Source organism: Notolepis coatsorum (genome assembly GCF_963971535.1).
Source record: "Notolepis coatsorum genome assembly, chromosome: 2".
Taxonomy (NCBI): Eukaryota; Metazoa; Chordata; class Actinopteri; order Aulopiformes; family Paralepididae; genus Notolepis; species Notolepis coatsorum.
Genome location: NC_140166.1, coordinates 143,816,855 through 143,838,472, shown reverse-complemented (window position 1 = coordinate 143,838,472; position 21,618 = coordinate 143,816,855). Strand labels below are relative to the sequence as shown.

The 21,618-nt window shown below is 43.1% G+C and overlaps 1 protein-coding gene across 1 annotated transcript; it reads right to left on the bottom strand.

The window, feature by feature from the left end:
- Nucleotides 1–990: 990 nt before the first annotated feature.
- Nucleotides 991–19,825, bottom strand: fbxo32 (F-box protein 32). The gene is made up of 9 exons (XM_084308795.1): nt 19,599–19,825; nt 17,973–18,100; nt 15,095–15,144; nt 14,554–14,646; nt 9,125–9,218; nt 7,620–7,804; nt 7,082–7,264; nt 4,118–4,258; nt 991–2,539 (listed from the first exon to the last, which is right to left on the bottom strand). The coding sequence occupies exons 1-9, from the start codon at nt 19,709–19,711 to the stop codon at nt 2,450–2,452; spliced, it is 1,077 nt and encodes a 358-aa protein (XP_084164921.1). The 5' UTR covers nt 19,712–19,825; the 3' UTR covers nt 991–2,449.
- Between the last annotated feature and the right edge of the window lie 1,793 nt (nt 19,826–21,618).

The window sequence follows — 21,618 nt, the reverse complement described above, 5'->3', positions numbered from 1 at the left end:
TGCAATTTGCTACTAAGGAATCTACCTTGACTATATTACTACCTACTATGCTAATAGTCTATACTACCTACTATGTTAATATGGCTATACTACTACCTACTATGCTAATATGTCTATATTACTACTATGCTAATATGTCTATACTACTAGAGTTGTGCCCTTCCTGCTGACTTGTCCTACAGAACTTGTAAGTCGCTTTGGATAAAAACATTCAGCTAAATTACTAATGTAATGTAAATGTCTGCATCACAGACAGTAATAGATGCAAACAGAGATCGTTTTACTTTTCAGTTATTTATTCATTCAACAGAACATATAGAAAGAAAACACATTGCACAGCATGTAAATCCTCATCACTCTCTAGCAGGGGTGTAAAAAGTACCCAGAAATTATACTTAAGTGAAAGTATGGGTACCGTCTCAAAATCTTACTCTAGTAAAAGTCAGAGTATCTGGCTAAAAATACACTTGAGTAAAAGTAAAAAAGTTTCTACTTTTAAATGTACTTAAGTACTAAAAAGTTAAAGTAAAAACTTTTTTTTCTGTCTATTCTTCTGATAGCAGGTGTTTAATCAAAGATCCCCGCTTTCTAGTCTTGCACAAGGACCAATCAGCATGGGTATGGGCGGGTTTAATTTTCCATTGATGGGGATTTGATTGGCCGTTTAAAAAAGAAAAGTGCGGCCGCAGGATTAATAACGTTAATGTTAGTTCGGCCAGAGAAACAAATATACTAATTAAAATTGTTGGACCTGCGAGATTTGCACTTTGTAGGTCTGCATTTTAAATGTAAGGAGTAAAAAGTATGTTTTTTTTCTCTGAAATGTAATTGAGTAAAAGTACAAGTATACAAACCTAATAATACTTGAGTATTGTAACAAAGTACAATTACTCAAGTACTTTACACCCCTGCTCTCTACAAATCTACATGATTGGAATCAGAATTGCACCAGTCTGGAAATAGTTCCCCCCCCCCCCCCCCCCCTAGGTCTAGGTCTCCTGGATACAAAAGTGCCGTCACTCGCCAGAAACCAATAAATAATAATAATAAAATAAAAAAACACAAAGCCCTTTTTTGGTATCAAACCAGCATCATGCAGGTGGCCGTAGTAAATCAAAAGGTTTCAGTCGAGTCGTATTTCAAAGCTGCAACTCTTTAACATAATCCCACTACTCTCTCGTCGTTAGTGACAAAACTAACCATCAGGGTTCTGAAAAACATCCCAAACAAAGTGTTGAACCGCTAGAGACCGCGTGGTTACCGTGGTTACGTCCCTGCGATGAGGCACTGCATGGTTACCGTGGCTATGTTCCCGCACCTCCCGCCGGGGGCCATATTTGGTAAAACTGCATATTATCGTTTTAGCTTTAGTCGCCGCCGGCAGAAGTTTAACACACATATTCAATACAAAATAAAAACAAGAAATCCTTTGAAAATATCAAACGTATAAAAGTGAAAAAGGACAAAAGGATAAAATAGAAAAGATTGGACATATTAAGAATATCACGCCGTCCACCCAAGTGATGAGTTATATGTTCCTTCTATCATCGCTACCCGTCTCGGTATTTGTCCTTTGTCTCATTACCGGTATTTGTCCTTTGTCTCATTACCGGTATTTGTCCTTTGTCTCATTACCGGTATTTGTCCTTTGTCTCATTACCGGTATTTGTCCTTTGTCTCATTACCGGTATTTGTCCTTCGTCCGTCTCACAGAAACTCTTCCCCTACTTCCTGGTTGTCGTCCAACAGCCAAAACCAACAGAGCATTATTGCTCACCTTCACAGAAAATCCAACAAAAACAGCCTACCGGCTCTATTTCAAGTACATCACAGGTTTCAACCACATCAAATAAAGTAGGCCTGAACTGTTGGCCTCCTACATCCCTGGTGTGGAAAAGAAAACATCTAAAAAGAATCATAATAATAAAAAAATAAACTTCAAATCAAAATCCGAAACTTTCCAAAAGAAAAGACGACCATTGTATCCCTGGTACGATTACATCCGGCTCAGAGAAGAGGCTTGTTTACTCCCGTGGCATTCCGTCGAGTTCCCTCCAAACCAGGACCAACGTACCACCGAGTTCCCTCCAAACCAGGACCAACATACCGCCGAGTTCCCTCCAAACCAGGACCAACGTACCGCCGAGTTCCCTCCAAACCAGGATCAACGTACCGCCGAGTTCCCTCCAAACCAGGACCAGCGTTCCCTCAGACAACAGAATGTTCCGTTCCCAGTGGCGTACCGTCAAGTTCGACCCCCTCCTTGTCTAAGTATACATTCAGGAATCCATTGCACTACTATTCACAATAACAGCTATGTACATCTCTGTGTACGTCTCTATGTACATCTCTGTGTACGTCTCTATGTACATATCTCTCTACAGTATGTACATCTCTCTATGTGCAGTATGTACAGGGAGCAGCAGGGGGCAGCAGAGAGCAGCAGGTCTCAGAAGTGGAACAGGTTAATGAAGCCTTGAGGAGAAACTGATATGGTGCAGCTCTCTGGGTTGTTGGCTGTGCAGGGGTGGTTTGTGTCCTAGAGAGAGAGAGAGAGAGAGAGAGAAAGAGAGAGAGACAGATAGAGAGACACAGCGAGAGAGAGAGACAGATAGAGAGACAGAGAGAGAGACAGAGAAATACAGAGAGAGAGACATAGAGAGAGAGAGACAGAGAGAGAGAGGAATACGGAGACAGAGAGAGGGAGAGAGATCAGGGTTAAAGGTTTGTCATAAGATTCTTGATCTATCTATTCTAAATAATTGCTTGAATACATATAATATCTTTGCAATTAATTTTATTTTCATTGTACTGTACTTGTGCTGTATGATGACAATGCATTTGAATCTAATCTAATCCTATTATCCATGTGTGTGTGTGTGTGTGTGTGTGTGTGTGTGTGTGTGTGTGTGTGTTAGGGCTGTCTTAAATACTTCGAAGCTTCGTTCGATGGGCATGGGATTCGAATATGAAAATAAAATTCGATTATAAAAAATGTTTAAATAAATATATGAATATTATTATTATAATTTTTTTTGTGCAAAATCAACTCTGCCTCTCTTTGTTAATTACAACAAGCAATGCTGTTTGTTATTTAAGATGAGGTCGCACTGACAGATTTGTGTTCATTGTGCTGCTTTTATAAAGCCTCAAATGACGGCTTAAAAGGTTTAAACTTTACAGCACTGACAAAGTTGAACAAAGTGCTGTACAAGTCCCACAACATTAAAAAATTTATAATTTCAAAGCTTCGAATTAAAATCGAATCTCGGCCCCGAAGCTTCGAATTCCAAAGTGTGTGTGTGTGTGTACCTTCCAGACAGGATGTGGCAGTGTGTGTGTGTGTGTGTGTACCTTCCAGACAGGATGTGGCAGTGTGTGTGTGTGTGTGTGTACCTTCCAGACAGGATGTGGCAGTGTGTGTGTGTGTGTGTACCTTCCAGAACAGGATGTGGCAGTGTGTGTGTGTGTACCTTCCAGAACAGGATGTGGCAGTGTGTGTGTACCTTCCAGAACAGGATGTGGCAGTGTGTGTGTGTGTGTACCTTCCAGAACAGGATGTGGCAGTGTGTGTGTGTGTGTGTACCTTCCAGAACAGGATGTGGCAGTGTGTGTGTGTGTGTGTGTACCTTCCAGACAGGATGTGGCAGTGTGTGTGTGTGTGTGTGTACCTTCCAGACAGGATGTGGCAGTGTGTGTGTGTGTGTGTGTACCTTCCAGAACAGGATGTGGCAGTGTGTGTGTGTGTGTGTACCTTCCAGAACAGGATGTGGCAGTGTGTGTGTGTGTGTGTACCTTCCAGAACAGGATGTGGCAGTGTGTGTGTGTGTGTGTGTGTGTGTGTGTGTACCTTCCAGAACAGGATGTGGCAGTGTGTGTGTACCTTCCAGAACAGGATGTGGCAGTGTGTGTGTGTGTGTGTGTGTACCTTCCAGAACAGGATATGGCAGTGTGTGTGTGTGTACCTTCCAGAACAGGATGTGGCAGTGTGTGTGTGTGTGTGTGTGTGTGTGTGTGTGTGTGTGTGTGTGTGTGTGTGTGTGTGTGTGTGTGTACCTTCCAGAACAGGATGTGGCAGTGTGTGTGTGTGTGTGTGTGTGTGTGTGTGTGTGTGTACCTTCCAGAACAGGATGTGGCAGTGTGTGCAGAAGTGCAGGGTGTCACTGTACTGCTCTCTGTGAGCGTAGCAGCGACTCAGCTTGAAGTACATCCTCTTCCACTCCAGCAGCCCTGCTGACACCATGAGACGCTTCCGGATCTGTGGGGGAAACCAGACCACTGTCAGGGCTCTCTACTGAGGGTAACCTTCTGTAGTGTGGTAGTGAAAGGGTTAAGCTTCTGTAGTGTGGTAGTGAAAGGGTTAACCGTATGTAGTGTAGTAGTGAAAGGGTTAACCTTCTGTAGTGTGGTAGTGAAAGGGTTAAGCTTCTGTAGTGTGGTAGTGAAAGGGTTAACCGTCTGTAGTGTAGTAGTGAAAGGGTTAACCTTCTGTAGTGTGGTAGTGAAAGGGTTAAGCTTCTGTAGTGTGGTAGTGAAAGGGTTAACCGTCTGTAGTGTAGTAGTGAAAGGGTTAAGCCTTGATCTCGTGACGAGAGGGGAAATGTTTTTGTTTATTTATCCGTGCCACGTGCTGATTGGCTCTGCGATGCAGAATACTTGTGACTGGTGTTTTCCGACACATTGTCTCGCTGACCCGGGGTCTGCTCTCTCAGCTCTGTCTGGACTGCCTGTGAGGCGGTGCTCTGGGGACGCGCTGACCCGGGGTCTGCTCTCTCAGCTCTGTCTGGACTGCCTGTGAGGCGTGCGTGAGGCGCCTAGCTCATCTGAGATCAGTGGAGCTTCAGTCCTACTAGAGCAGGGGTCAGCAACCTTTTTGACATGGAGTGCCTGTTTGAAATATAGTTGTAACTAGTGTGCCTCAACAATATTCCATGCATCGTAAAAAAATTTCTTCTCATAATCACGTCTTTTTAATGATAATTTTTACATTATTACATCATTATTGTTATTGTTATTATTAACAATATTATTATGATGATTGTATCAACCCTAAATCTGAGTTGGGGGGGGGGGGGGGGGGAATGCAGACAAACAGCTGCATACATTTTTGGACACATCACACACCATCGGTATGTGTACTGTACATGTGCTGTCATAGCTCCACCTACAGGCCTAATGGAGAACACCAGGAGAACGCCAGGATGTGAATGGAGGGTGAATGTGAGGTATATCGTGTAAATAAGTTTTGATTGATCGCAAGACTACACTGTAAAAAAATTTATAATAATAAGTTACCAGAACTTACAAATATTGAGTTCAGTTACTGTGCATTAAGGTTTTCAGTTTTCAATCCATAATAAGTTAACAGAAAAATAAGTACACAACCACATTATTTCAACCTAATAAAACTATGTTTATTGTCATTGTTTTAAGAACACAAGTTGACTTGGTAATACTCACATTTTGAGTAAAAAAAAAAAGGCTTTTAACACTTTGATTGCCTAAGGCTAAATTCATGATATACCATAGGTTGCCAGCTCTATTTGTCTATGTAGAAGTTCCCCTTCTTTGCAGGGCTATACATTTTTAAATTCTATTGCTAAATTGCCATTATTAGGGCCCATTCAATGTCCTATATGTATTGTTCAGGGTGTATGAACGTTAAACTTTTTCATTCACATATTCATACTAAAATATGATCTAAAGTATAAGTATGTTTTCATCTCTTTCTGCAGCTTTCTCCAGAACGTGATTTATAGCCCCAAATGCATTATATTGATGATCAAATACAGTTTGATAGCAATCGGCACGATATAAAAAAATCCAACTGGACGGACTTCTGGAAGTTACTACACGTAATCTGATGTTGACCGGATGGCCGAGGGGGCGTTTATAATTCCGTGGGCAGCGTTATACCATTCATCTAATGTGGGTCAAATGTTCATCATAGCAGTTAGTATCGTACACATTGAAAAATAACGCTGAATCTTAACGTATCTTCCTCGCGCCGTTGGGCGATGAGCGTGGAACAGACATTTTCCTATTATGGGATATAGAAATATCCGGTCCATTTCCAGGTTGTATAATAATATATACGTCCAAATCATGTTGTTTTTTCGAGTTATTTGCAGCGATCGATGTTCACTGTGTGAAGACTGAGTCTCTCTAACACTAGCGAGTGCCCGGACCACATATGGAGTGAGTCCTACCGGGTTAAAGGTAACATCCGTTTTTTCGATCTGCCGATCGGCCACCAGATGGCGGTCTTGAACCGCTAGAGGATTGAGAGGAGATCACACTTGTGTCTCAGGGCCCCGGAAAGGAAATATGATTCCGATCACAGATTTTTGAAATATTGATATCAAAGACGAGTTACGGCGTCTTCGGCAACTTGAGCATGGCGGGGAAGGACGCCTAAAAGCGTCTTCCGGCAGTTAAAGTGTTAATTTAATATGTGCAATGTTCAATGAAATAAATAATACAATTTGTTGATTAATCCCACTGGTCACAATGGTGGCCGTAATAATGTTTTTGTTATAAGGCTCTGCAAATGTTACTGAATGATGTAGCAATGTATTTCCAGCTAAATTGAAATAATAAACAAATAAGGGGTCTCAATTAAATATGTGGTAGTAAAAAGAACCTGTGGGAGGATTTCAACAAGATAAATGCGACAACAGTGCAAAATATTTCACTATAATATTAAAAAATAAATTATAATAATATTTTTTTTTCTTTTTTTTAATGCTGCCCCCTGTGCCTATGAAAATGCCCCCGCGTGCCTATGCAGGCACGCGTGCCTAGGGTTGCCTACCCCTGTACTAGAGACTCATACCAGAATGGACTCTCACCACTGGACTATTTTGTGTTTACTTTTATATTACAATTTTATATTACTTTATTTATATTACTTTATTATTATATTTTATATTACTATATTGTATTTGTACTGTGAAGCTATGCATCCCCCACCACGTTGTACCCCCCCCCCCCCCCCCCTGCTGCTTTGACACCCGAATTTCCCCAAGGGGATCAATAAAGGATTATCTTATCTTATCCCACCTGTCTGTCTGCCTCCTACCTGTCTGTCTGTGAAGTGGTACTGGCAGAGCCTCTTCCAGATCAGCCGGTCCTCCGCCAGCGCCCCGAGGTCGGGGGTCACCTGACCCAGACACACCAGGTCCCGGCCGTCGGTCAGCCGCTCCATGATGTTGACCTGCAGGCTGGCGGGCAGGTCCAGCAGGGTCAGGCCTTCAGAGGGCGGCTGCAGGAGACGAGACCATCAGACTGTACAGTGGTTCTCAAACTACGGGTCACGACCCAAAATTGGGGTCGCGGCTAATAATCCAATAATATAAATCTAATACATAATCTAAAAATGCTAAATGCTAAATATATGATCTGATGAGAAGAGACGTCGTAAGGTACCGTGTGTGGCGTGTAGTGCAGAACAATATAGTATTTTCTCATTTCAAACCTTTATTTAAACTGGCAAAAGGCAACAGACGGACGGACAGACAGACAGACAGACGGACGGACAGACAGACAGACAGACAGACAGACAGACAGACAGACAGACAGACAGACAGACGGACAGACAGACAGACAGACAGACGTACCCCGGAGATGTGGATGTGGTCCAGCTGTTGTTGCCACTGCAGTATGTTCTCCATGCGCTGGGACCACACGTTGATGTTCCCCACCAGGACGGACTTGCCCATGTCCTGCACCAGCGAGCAGAGCGACACGTAGAGCGTCTGCAGCAGCTCCTTGATGGGACGCACGTTCTGCTGGTCGTCCAGGACTGAGAGGCCAAACAGACAGAGAGACAGAACAGGACCGAGTGAGTGACTCAGAGCTCAAAAGTAGAACGAATAAAGTAGGTCAACTGCAGCTCCGCTGAGCGTTTAGCGTTTGGTTTCCTTCTCTTTAAATATCACGTCTACATGTTATCATCGGTCTAGAGTTTACATTTACATTTAGTCATTTAGCTGAACGCTTTTATCCAAAGCGACTTACAAGTTCTGTACGACAAGCCATCAGGAAGGAAGGGCACAACTCTATCAGCTGAGTAACAATGTTCATCAAAGTGTTGAGTGCTACAGTGTAGGTTAGTATATTAGGACAAGTGCATGACAGTAAGGTTAGTTAGGGTTAGATTTTTTTTTATTATTATTATTATTATTATTTCAGGTAATGGTTGAAGAAGTGCGTCTTTAGTCGACGGCGAAAGATCATGGCGGCAGTTCATTCCACCAAACCTTTGGTTTCTTCTCTTTAAATATCAGGTCTACATGTTATTATCGGTCTAGAGTTTGGTTTCTTCTCTTTAAATATCAGGTCTACATGTTATTATCGGTCTAGAGTTTGGTTTCTTCTCTTTAAATATCAGGTCTACATGTGATTATCGGTCTAGAGTTTGGTTTCTTCTCTTTAAATATCAGGTCTACATGTTATTATCGGTCTAGGGTTTGGTTTCTTCTCTTTAAATATCAGGTCTACATGTTATTATCGGTCTAGAGTTTGGTTTCTTCTCTTTAAATATCAGGTCTACATGTTATTATCGGTCTAGAGTTTGGTTTCTTCTCTTTAAATATCAGGTCTACATGTTATTATCGGTCTTGAATCAACCTTCCAGTAAAATAAATGAAAAAGTGTGCCTGGTTACTAAGTGGCCAAAACAGCGAAATATTTATTATCCGTCGTTGAAAAGCGTGTTATTAAACTAAATGTGTTCAGGGTTGCTCGTCTGCGACTCCTAATCCAACCTAAAAACAAGCTGAACCTGTGAGAGGACATTTGGTTTATGTTATCGCTGGCAGAGAGCTTTGTTTACCGCCTGTCCAGTGCACCGCTAGAGAGAGAGAGAGAGAGAGACAGACAGACAGAGAGAGAAAGACAGACAGAGAGACAGACAGGGAGAGCGAGAGAGAGAGACAGACATACAGTCAGACAGACAGAGACACAGACAGACAGAGAGAGACAGAGAGACAGACACGGAGAGCGAGACAGACAGAGACACAGACAGACAGACAGAGAGAGACAGACAGAGAGAGACAGAGAGACAGACAGACAGACAGAGAGAGACAGAGAGACAGACAGGGAGAGCGAGAGAGACCCTCACCTTTCTGTACCACTCTCTCCAGGATATTCATGTAATTCTTCTGAGCCACTCCACTGAGGGAGGGGAGCTGGGACTTAGCTATCAGCTCCAGTAGCTAGAGAGAGAGAGAGAGAGAGAGAGAGAGAGAGCGAGAGAGAGAGAGAGAGAGAGAGAGAGAGAGAGAGAGCGTAAAAGCAGAGAAAGGAGAGAGAAACAACATACATTTTTCAGTTTCAGTTTGTCTGGTCTCTTCATTACTGACAACTTGTTATTCTGCATTCTTAACAGAACGCTCACACTTCTGATGAAAAATACTCTAATGATAACACTAGGGGGGGGGGGTGAGGGCAGGGGGGGGGCGAGGGGCAGGGGGAGGTGTGTCTCATCCTCAGAGGAGCAGCTACTGAGACATGTGTCTTAGATTGATTGATTGATTGATCTTGTTTACATCAGGGTCCCCCAGTTTCAATTCATCATGACATTTATGACATACACAACATGCAGATAAACAGTACTGTTACATCCAGACATTTATGACATACAAGATATACAAATACAGTACTGTTTAATAGACAGAGTTTCTAAAAGAGAATATACATTTGCGGGGGAAGAAACTGTACATTGGAGGGGGGAGGGTGGATATTTACAGGGGCCAGTTTCCCGTAGTTAGTCTTTGAGAGCGGTTTTGAAGGTGGGTAGTGATTCACATTCCTTTACAGCTGTGGGTAGGGCGTTCCACATTATTGTGGCATAATTGCGAAACGTGTTTAGTCCCTTGTTTGAGCCGAATCTGGGTTGAACATGATTTGTGGAACTCCAGAGGACGTGTGTTTGACAGAAGTAACAACAGGTTCTTCAATAACAACAACAGACCGACTCCCTTTGGTCACTGGATCCCTTTGGCGTTTGAAGCATTTGACCTGTCAAGTCAAGTCAAGTCAAGTCAAGTCAAGTCAAGTCAAGTCAAGAGTTTTATTTGTCACGGCATACAAGTATACAATGAAATGTGGGTGGTCTGTGTGCATGCATGTGTGTGTGTGTGTGTGTGTGTGGTGTGTGTGTGTGTGTGCACGTCTGTACATGCATCTGTTATTGTGTGTGTGTGTGCGCACGTCTGTACATGCGCTTAGGGAGAGCCCCCTGGTCTCGATTCACTACTGGGAGAATGAATCCGAGCGTTGGCAGCGCACGCAGACGCTCAAACCTCGTAAATAAATGATACACGGGTCGGTTCCAAGGCCTCGTTTCCTGTGTGCAGATCGGTTTAGCTCAAGGAAGTTCGATGACAACCCACTTGAATTTACGGCGCTTGTGACCTGAATAAGGTCACCTTTCCTTTGTCAGTAAACCAACGACACTTCACCTCCTATCTTCTGGATTCCTTCCTCTCTCCTCTCCTCTCTTCTGGATTCCTTCCTCTCTCCTCTCCTCTCTTCTGGATTCCTTCCTCTCTCCTCTCCTCTCTTCTGGATTCCTTTCTCTCTCTCCTCTCCTCTCTCCTGGATTCCTTCCTCTTTACCTCTCCTCTCTTCTGGATTTCTTCCTCTCTCCTCTCTGCTGGATTCCTTCCTCTCTCCTCTCCTCTCTGCTGGATTCCTTCTCCTCTCCTCTCTTCTCTCTGTCTTCTCTCTTGTATTTTATCACCATTGTCGAACGCGCTCATATATTTTGTCAGTAAAACCAACAACGCTTCAACACTCCCCTTCCTTCCTCTCCTTCCCCGACACCTCCTCTCCTCCTCCCTCTACCCCCCCCCCCCCCCCCCCTGAACTCGAACACCACGTTTAACGGCCCCGTCAACAGCGTCTCTCTCTGCTCTCTGACGGAGGACAGTGCTCGTCTCAGTGTCTACATTTAGCCACCGTGACCGACTGAACTCGGCTCACGGAGACACGTTTTCCACGAACACAATGGGGCAATATAACTGGGGATGGGTACCGAAAGGGTTAAAGCTTTGATTATTTGCCGACAAATTACTACTGAAGCTCCAAAGCCCAAAAGAAACACGTCGTCGAAAACCAAAAAACGTCGACTATCGCATAGACACAAGACGATCGTCCCCGACGCCAAGAGCGGACGGCTAATCCGATGGTCCCTTCCTCGCAGATGAAACCTCTTCCCCTGGTTCTGGTTCTGGAGAGAGGCGTGTGCCTCTCTCTTCTCTAACCCAGAGAGAACCCCATCTGTGTAACTGAGACCAAGCTAAACATACCCAGCATCACTGTGCCTCACTGCATCACTGCGCACAGGGTGACGGCACAGCCTGGCACAATCTTCCTGGACACTTTACACTTATTAATGTACTTATTTCTGTATATTTTTTGGCTGGATAGTTGTATATTTAAGATTTTAGAATGTATAACCCGGGACCGTATTTTATTCTTTATTCTATTTTATTCTTATTTTTTTATATTATTCGTATTCTTATTTTAGTCCTATTGACTACCTAGATGTTTATTGTTGTTCAATGTGAACGATCTGTAGTGCCGAATTTCCCCTCTGGATTATTAAAGGATTTCTATTCTATTCTATTCTATTCTATTCCAACGGCACCAGACGAGGTTAGACTGGTGACCAGGGACTAGGGTTACAGTCCTATTGTCCGCCCAGGCTCATGATACTACACTCACTACCTGCAGCCTGCGCTGAAAGGTCAGTCCAAAGAGGGACATTTACGTATGAGGATGTTTTATTTATGTGTTCCTTAAAGCAGACAGTAGAAAAGTTAAGTAATTTATGTAAAATGATGTGACAGGCTTGAAGAACGGGGGAGTGGGTTTCAGTGACACACCGTCTGATGTAAGGGTCAAGGGTCAACTGAGAGATTGTGCAACGGCATGTATCAAGAGAGCGGACGATACAATGCAGACGGGCCGGGCAACGTGCTGGCCATCTCTCCAACGAGGAGGACAGTGGTTACATAGTCTGGAGTACACAGAATGAGAGTAGAGTAGAGTAGAGCAGAATACAGTAGAGAAGGAGACTGAAGAGAGAGAAGAGAAGAGAAGAGAAGAGGAGGAGAAGAGAGAAGAGGAGAGAAGAGAAGCAAAGAGAAGAGAAGAGAAGAGAAGAGAAGAGAAGAGAAGAGAAGAGAAGAGAAGAGGAGAGGAGAGGAGAGGAGAGGAGAGGGAGAGGAGAGGAGAGGAGAGGAGAGGAGAGGAGAGGAGAGGAGAGGAGAGGAGAGTACTGAGGTGAATGAGGCCCATGGGGGGACAACAGTAATCTGACTCCCAGGTCTGATTTCATAAAGTCCTGTCTGAGGGGCACACCTCACAGCACAGCTGCCCCCCCCCCCCCCAAGCTGGCTAGTGGCTGCCTCGTCGCCACCTCCCTCCCTCCCTCCCTCCCTCCCTCTCATCACTACTGTCCTTCACACTGACTCTTTCCATGCCAGGACCACATGGTTCCCTTGTCCTACGATTATCCCCACCCCCACCCCACCCCCCCGATCACATGTGGCGCTGCTAGGTTAGTGGGTTGAATTCCTGAATGGGTCCTGTAGGTCCTGAATGATTATAATAAAATAATAATACAATTATATAGTATATAGAAGTATAATATAGAATAATACATTATATAAATATATAGATAAATGTGTGTATGTGTGTGTGTGTGTGTGTGTGTGTGTGTGTGTGTGTGTGTGTGTGTATATAAATGAATTAACCTAAATATGCAATTTAACTGATAGATACACAATTTATTTATGTATGTTAATTTAATTGTGTTGATTGTGTTTTTATTTCTGCAAAATAAGTATGCACATTTTGTTTGGTTTGGTAAACATTGCACTTAAGTCTATCAGTGTACTGTATGTGTGTAGGGGCAGGGACAAATAAGAATGTTCTTATTCCTGTTCCTTTCGACCATGGAATTCAGTGGAGCATATTAATATGTACTGTTGGACTGTAATAATTCCATGTACGAATAAATAAAAATGAAATGAAATGAAATTCCAATACGAACTTGTGTTGTATAATGTCACCGTTCTCTCCTATCGGCAACTCCAGAGCACAGGTCATTGACAGGGCGTTGGAAACTTTACTTAAAATACCCTACTGCCCCGCGCCGCTCTTTGAAGCATGTGCATTTCAGTTTGTTGTGAGGTCGCTGAATGGAACGGACTACAAGTGGAAACACTAAACAGAGCAACAATAGCACAGTTCAGAAATAGATACTGAGGAGCACTGAACGACAAATACAGAACTGAGGAACTATAGATAGTTGCTCGCAGGGAACGTTTTGATTTCTTCAAAACAAATACGAATTGTTGTCTTGTTTGAAAACTTTTTTTTTTTTGGGGATATTGTAAGAAAGGGGCAGGACTAGAGAAGCTTCCGTCTGCCTCTTCTCCAACTCATCCTTGTTGTTTTTTCTGTGGATGAAGACAGACTCATTTGTTTACATTTGGTCTTTACTGCGATTTGTATGTTTGTTGTGTTTGAGATAAATAAATATCAAATCAAATCAAATGATATATATATATATAACATGGGGGCCGACAGGAAAATCATCCCACAATATACTAAATCTATTAATTTGCTTGATTAAAAGATTACTGTTCTGTATGGCTGTTATAATGCAAGGCACTGGTCCAACCTGAAGGACTGTTGCTGCTAACTGTGTCTCTTAATAACTGTCTCCTAATAACTGTGTCTCCTAATAACTGTCTCTTAATAACTGTCTCCTAATAACTGTGTCTCTTAATAACTGTGTCTCCTAATAACTGTGTCTCCTAATAACTGTGTCTCCTAATAACTGTGTCTCCTAATAACTGTGTCTCCTAATAACTGCTGTATATCAACACAGGCACAGTATGAGATCCAAGACCACCCAACATCAACAACATAACAAAAACACTTACTCCTCTCCTCCACTCACACTCTGTCACCCCCCTCCCCATCTGGAGAGCACCGATAAGAGCCACGCAGAGGCCTACACCCACTGTACTGTAACCCCTTCACCACCAGCCTTCTGTTCCATGACAACCATCTGACACTCATAGAGAAAGAGAGGAGAGGAGATGAGATGAGATGAGGAGAAGAGAGGACAGGAGAAGATAAGAGAAGAGGGGATTGGAGAGGAGAAGAGAGGAGAGGAGAAGAGAGGACAGGAGAGGAGAGGAGAAGAGAAGAGGAGGTGATGAGAAAAGAGGACAGAGCAGAGGAGAAGAGAGGAGAAGAGAAGAAGAGAGGACAGGAGAGGAGAGGAGAAGAGGAGAGGACAGGAAAGCAGATGATAAGAGAGGAGAGGACAGGAGAAGATAAGAGAAGAGAGGATTGGAGAGGAGAAGAGAGGACAGGAGAGGAGAGGGGAGGAGAAGAGAGGAGAAGAGAAGAGAAGATAGGAGAGGAGAGGAGAGGAGAGGAGAGGAGAGGAGAGGAGAGGAGAGGAGAGGAGAGGAGAGGAGAGGAGAGGAGAGGAGAGGAGAAAGACAAAAGTAGAGAACTCACTCTGACAACGTAGTTAAATCTCCTAGTGTCCTTGATGGCGCTGCAGAAGTCCAGGCGGTTGAAGGCCTCTCCAAGAGTACAATACCCATGGCGCTGGGGGGGGGGGGGGAGATTATTACAGTATCAGATATCCTGTAGTGTTTTCCTTGCATGTACCCACTGGTGTTGACATAAAAAATTGATATTTAAAAAGGGACTCCATGATATTTTGAACGGTTTGCTGGGGTTGCCACTTCAATTAAATTGTTTATAATTGTTAGCATTCCTCATTCAGATCAATGGGAATCAACTATCTGTAAGCTATCTTATTAGCTTGAGGCTAGCTTATTAGCTTGAGGCTAGCTTATTAGCTTGAGGCTAGCGGAACCCATTGGTTTCAGATAGAAATACCAACAACGCTCACGAGCCTTTCGGGGCAGCTAATGAGGAAAAACACTCTTTCCCAATAATGAGTAAGTAGGTCACTTGAGTTAAAAATGTTCAAAACATTAAGGTATTTAATTTATTCCTTTAAGCTAAAGGTGAGTCGGTAGATTGTTACCTCTTTGGTGCTTCCTTTGTGAACATAAATCCATTTCTCTGTGTGGAAGTCTGTGAGAGAAAGAGGAGAAGATCAGAGTCTGCTGCATTCATTAAGCAGCATGTGTTACCTGACTTTTTCCATGTGTATAATTAATATATACACTGGCTACAATTTCATAATATAAAAAACACAATATACTTTTATATTATTAAACTGTACCTACGATCCATCCTGAATGTGATATCTCAGTGGGCTATTGTGAATAATAATTCAACCATAACAAAGCAATATTATTGTGTTATATAATATACTATTCCATACACAGTCTCTCTTCTTTACAGTACATTCCTGCCTGCCTCCCTACTCCCAATTTATGATAACATTTCATAAAACGGGGAACATAATGTAATGAAACGTGATCCTTCATGCATTATGGAACAGTATTATTGTACCCCCTCAGTGTAACAGCTGTTCTCCCAACTCAAGTTTAACATTTCATATTTCATGAATGCAGACACATAATCTGACAAACCATTGGCCTTCATCTGTTCTATAATAATAATAATAATATGCCTGCATATAATCCTTTTTAAATACCTGTAGATACTATTATACAGTATATATCTGTACATATCCCTTGCCTACTCTTACTAGTTACACTGCTGGCCAGTATGATTTACTACCATAGTGTCTGTACATGTATCACTGTACATATTAATACTAGTAGTAGTTTTTAGTAGTAGTAGTTCTATTCAGTCATCACACACAATACAATATGCACAATCATTAAACAATCTTTGATTTACCAATCATTGATTTAATACTACAACTCTGTTAATGCATCTGATAAACACTGTATTACTCACTAGTACTAATTTATATATTTTATACCCAGTTCAATCACCTGTACATTGTATATTACTGTTTACTGTTACATTTGCACTCTGGTTGGATGCCGGACTTCTTTTCATTGTACAGTACTTGTGCTGCATGATGACAATACATTTTAATCTAATCTAATAATAACAACAACCGCTGGGTCTGTGATGATGTCTGTGGCTGGGATGGTGTTTGTGGCTGGGTCTGTGATGGTGTCTGTGGCTGGGATGGTGTTTGTGGCTGGGTCTGTGATGGTGTCTGTGGCTGGGTCTGTGATGGTGTCTGTGGCTGGGTCTGTGATGGTGTCTGTGGCTGGGATGGTGTTTGTGGCTGGGTCTGTGATGGTGTCTGTGGCTGGGTCTGTGATGGTGTCTGTGGCTGGGATGGTGTTTGTGGCTGGGATGGTGTTTGTGGCTGGGTCTGTGATGGTGTCTGTGGCTGGGTCTGTGATGGTGTCTGTGGCTGTGATGGTGTTTGTGGCTGTGATGGTGTCTGTGGCTGGGTCTGTGATGGTGTCTGTGGCTGGGATGGTGTTTGTGGCTGTGATGGTGTTTGTGGCTGGGTCTGTGATGGTGTCTGTGGCTGGGATGGTGTTTGTGGCTGTGATGGTGTTTGTGGCTGGGTCTGTGATGGTGTTTGTGGCTGTGATGGTGTTTGTGGCTGTGATGGTGTTTGTGGCTGTGATGGTGTTTGTGGCTGGGTCTGTGATGGTGTTTGTGGCTGTGATGGTGTTTGTGGCTGTGATGGTGTTTGTGGCTGTGATGGTGTTTGTGGCTGGGTCTGTGATGGTGTTTGTGGCTGTGATGGTGTTTGTGGCTGTGATGGTGTTTGTGGCTGTGATGGTGTTTGTGGCTGGGTCTGTGATGGTGTTTGTGGCTGTGATGGTGTTTGTGGCTGTGATGGTGTTTGTGGCTGTGATGGTGTTTGTGGCTGTGATGGTGTTTGTGGCTGGGTCTGTGATGGTGTTTGTGGCTGTGATGGTGTTTGTGGCTGGGTCTGGGATGGTGTTTGTGGCTGTGATGGTGTTTGTGGCTGTGATGGTGTCTGTGGCTGGGTCTGTGATGGTGTCTGTGGCTGTGATGGTGTTTGTGGCTGTGATGGTGTTTGTGGCTGTGATGGTGTCAAGATACAAGAGTTTTATTTGTCACGGCATACAGGTATACAGTGAAATGCGGGGGGTCCCGCCCACAACGATGTGCATAATACAATAGTAATATATAATAAGAATCCAACCAATAGAACAACATTGTGCAATAAACAAGTAAACAAAGTAGGGCATATCGGTATCTGGACATGAGTTATTTACAGAGCATGGTAGGACATGCTAAGGTCCTACGATAGTGCAGTACACTGTTAGCTACGGGGGATGAGGCACTGGGTCTTTATGTACACTGCTATACAATGCTATATTATACAATCTTAAGCTCTACTATACTACTCTTAAAGTGACCTTTCCTTCTGTAAAGTGACCTTACGTGTGACTAGCGTGTGGCTGGGATGGTGTTTGTGGCTGGGTCTGTGATGGTGTCTGTGGGGCTGTCAGGGTGTCTGTGGCTGGGTCTGTGGTCTCTGTGACAGTGTCTGTGAGGGTGTCTGTGGCTGGGTCTGTAGCTGGGTCTGTGATGGTGTCTGTGGGGCTGTCAGGGTGTCTGTGGCTGGGTCTGTAGCTGGGTCTGTGATGGTGTCTGTGGGGCTGTCAGGGTGTCTGTGGCTGGGTCTGTAGCTGGGTCTGTGATGGTGTCTGTGGGGCTGTCAGGGTGTCTGTGGCTGGGTCTGTAGCTGGGTCTGTGATGGTGTCTGTGAGGGTGTCTGTGTGTCTGTGGCTGGGTCTGTAGCTGGGTCTGTGATGGTGTCTGTGAGGGTGTCTGTGTGTCTGTGGCTGGGTCTGTAGCTGGGTCTGTGATGGTGTCTGTGAGGGTGTCTGTGTGTCTGTGGCTGGGTCTGTAGCTGGGTCTGTGGTTTCTGTGACAGCGTCTGTGAGGATGTGTGTGAGGGTGTCTGTGTGTCTGTGACTCACAGGGGACCTTGGCGTTGCTGTTCATCTGGTCCTTCTTCCTCTTCTTCAGGTCGCAGGTCAGGTCGTAGGTCAGGGAGATCAGCAGGTTCTCCTTGTTGTGATCCTCCTCCTCCTCGTCTTTGCAGAATCTGGACACAAACGAGACACACAGGCAGAGGATCTGTATTTCGGTATTCAATAATATCACCAAATATTCAATAACAGGTGGAACTGTTTAAGTCTCCTGGTTCCCCGCTGCAGCCGCGGCAAAAGATCTCACCAAGCTGCAGCGGGTGATTCGCTCCGCGGAGAGGGTGATCGGCTGTCCCCTGCCCTCCCTCAGGTCCCTGCATGACTCCAGGGCGCTGAAGAGGGCGAGGAAGATCATGGCCGACCCATCCCACCCACCCCGGTCACAGCCTCTTCACCCTGCTCCCCTCTGGGAGAAGGCTGAGGATCCCAAAGGCTGTGAAAGCTCGTCAGAAACTGACATTCTTCCCCTCAGCCGCTATAGGCTGATCAATGCCTCAGGAACTCTGCACTTTACTTTACACTTTGGTATATATATTTATTCAAATGATTAATCCTTCACTGCACTGTCTTTGTCCTGCGTCTGTTGTTGCTGTTGTTATGTGAAAAGAAAATGTATGGAAAAATGCATACTATGTAACGCTGAGACAATAACCAATGTGGTTAATAGTACAATTATGGCTTATTAAAGGAATCTGAATCTGAAGTCTTGCAGTGTTGCCTTGACTCCAACACGGATGTGTTCTGTATGTCTGAGAAAACCAGTCACCCAAAGTCATATTCAACATCACGCATCACATTCAAGTAAACTTCAACCTTCATTTGAGTAGACTATACATTGTATAATCAGTTTAATCACCTGTACATTGTATATTACTGTTACATTTGCACTCTGGTTGGATGCCAAACTTATTTGTGTTGTTACTGTATACTTGTGCCGTTATGATGACAATACATTTGAATCTAAATACATGTAATCATTATGGAAGCGAGACAAGCTGAACACATGCCTCTTAATCCAGTCACTGTGTGGCTATAAATAGAGAGCCGTGAGGAGGACGCTGGCTCAGAATGTCAGCGACAATAACAAAGAGTTACTGAGAGAGAGAGAGAGAGAGAGAGAGAGAGAGAGAGAGAGAGAGAGAGAGAGAGAGAGAGAGAGAGAGAGAGAGAGAGAGAGAGAGAGATAGGTGGAAACAGAGAGAGAGAGAGAGAGAGAGAGAGAGAGGGAGAGAGGTGGAAACAGAGAGAGAGAGAGAGAGAGAGAGAGAGAGAGAGAGAGAGAGAGAGAGAGAGAGAGAGAGAGAGAGAGAGGGGGGAGGTGGAAACAAAGCGATAGAGACCATCACCGTGATAGTATAACTGTGATGATGGTGAACATTGTTTTGATAACTGATAAAACGTTCACTTTTTTCCTCTCTCACTCATGGCCACATAACGGTGTCTTTATGCAATGTTTTAGATTAGATTCAAATGTACAGCACAAGTACAGTACAACAAAATAAAGTCTGGAATCCAACCAGATAAAAAGTCTCTCTCTCTCTCTCTCTCTCTCTCTCTCTCTCTCTCTCTCTCTCTCCCCCCCCCCCAGAAGAAACCATGATCAGTGAGACAAACCTCTCGCCGGTGACATTGTTGTTCTTCTCGTCGCTTGACGACCTCTTCCATCCCTGCTGAGTCTTGACCCAGCTCTGCCCGGGAGACCTCCAGTCCTGACCGAGGAAAGGCATCCAAATAATCACGACGATGATCCGAGGAATCAAAAAAGAAAGGGTGTGTATAAAAACGTGTCCCCAGCAGCAGGAGATCCTGTGTCTCTGAGTGTCTCTTCTTCTTTGACGCGTTACTTGTGTTGTTGTTGTCTACTGTCTTCATCCCACAGCTGCTCTTATATCCTCCAACCAGGCCCCGCCCCCTATCTGTAAACTCCCCCACGACACGTGGCTTTGTTTATGATCTTAAACTTATGATCTCCAGTGTTGCGAAACTTCTCAGGGACTGAGAGCTCTGGCTTTTTTCACGTGACGTGACCTACTCGATTTATTTATTTATTTATTTATTTATTTATTTATTTATTTATTTATTTATTTATTTATTTATTTATTTATTTATTTATTTATTTATTTATTTATTTATTTATTTATTTATTTATTTATTTATTTATTTATTTATTTATTTATAAGGCCATTGATTATTATTACCGTTCTGTAGGAAAACAGATTAATTTACTTTAGTATGTCGTGCCAGAGTTGGGGCGCCTTGTGTTTACTGCACCTTGTGTCATATACTGTTTACTTTGACTCTTATACTCTATATTCAGATTCAACATTAACCCTTTCACTGCCACACGGCAGAAGGTTATTAACCCTTTACTATAGGTAGTGTGATAGTAAAGGGTTAACCTTCTGTCGTGTGGCAGTGAAAGGGTTAACCGGCTGTCGTGTTGTCGCCGTGAAAGGGTTAACAGTTTGTTAGTGCGGCAGTGAAAGGGTTAAGTATTGCCTTTATTTATTGTAACATATAACCGATAAGGCGTACAGACCCTCGTCCATCTGCACCTTTGTTTACACAGTTTAATTTTTCTCATAGTTTTATATTCAGAGTTAATTATTGAAGAAATACACTCAGGGATAAACTCTTCAATTATATTGTTTACGCTGTTTATTTTTTCTTTCAGATCCAATTGTATTGCCAATATTTATGTCTTTTCTACTATTACCCTGCCCATATCTGTACCTCCCCTCCCCCATGCTTATGACAATGTCCCCAACGGGATCAATAAAGGAATATTGTATCTTATCTTGTTTTATCTTATCTTATCTTATCTTATCTTATCTTAATTTACTTTTGTTCCCTCGTTCTCCACCTAGCCTATTCGTGGCTTTTTAAATCAAGTTTGTGAGTATTGGTTATTAGTTCATCATCAACACTGTCTTTGAAGTTGTGATTAGTATTAATTTATTCATTTTTATTAACAGATTGCAGAAATACAGTACAGCTCAATACACACAATTGTTAAGGGGATGCAGACCAGAGGAAGACTTTCGTCTTGTTTACATCAGGGTCCCCCATTTTCAATTCATCATATATATATATGTATATATGTAGGCTAATATGCAATAGCCCAGAGTATCACACCAGGGTAAATATTTACAAGAGCTCTGATCTAGAGTCACATTCTGTCTCTTAGTTTGAATCATGAAGACATGTGTTCAGTGACGACACATCAACCCATCCACACACACTGCACACACATCCACACGCACACACTCACTTTAAAAACTCACATTTAACTTAGACACTTCAAACACTTTTAACACTAAACCATATTTGATCTATTTATTAAAAGAGATTTGCACTACATCCATACTTCAATTACCTCATTCTTGCATTTTTGTACCTCATTGTCTGCATTTTTACTTCATTGTACTTTCACTTTACCTCGGTTGTACTTTAGTTTGTATATTGTATATTTGTATATTTGTATAGTGTTGGGACTTTATTCCTCTTTTCTTTTTGTCTTTTTACTGTATGCAGCACATTCTCAAGGGGCTCATACAGAACCAAGCATTGTAAGGTACAAGTTTCAAGTTTCTTTAATAGTTCTCATAGTAAAATACAGAATATCTTTCCATGA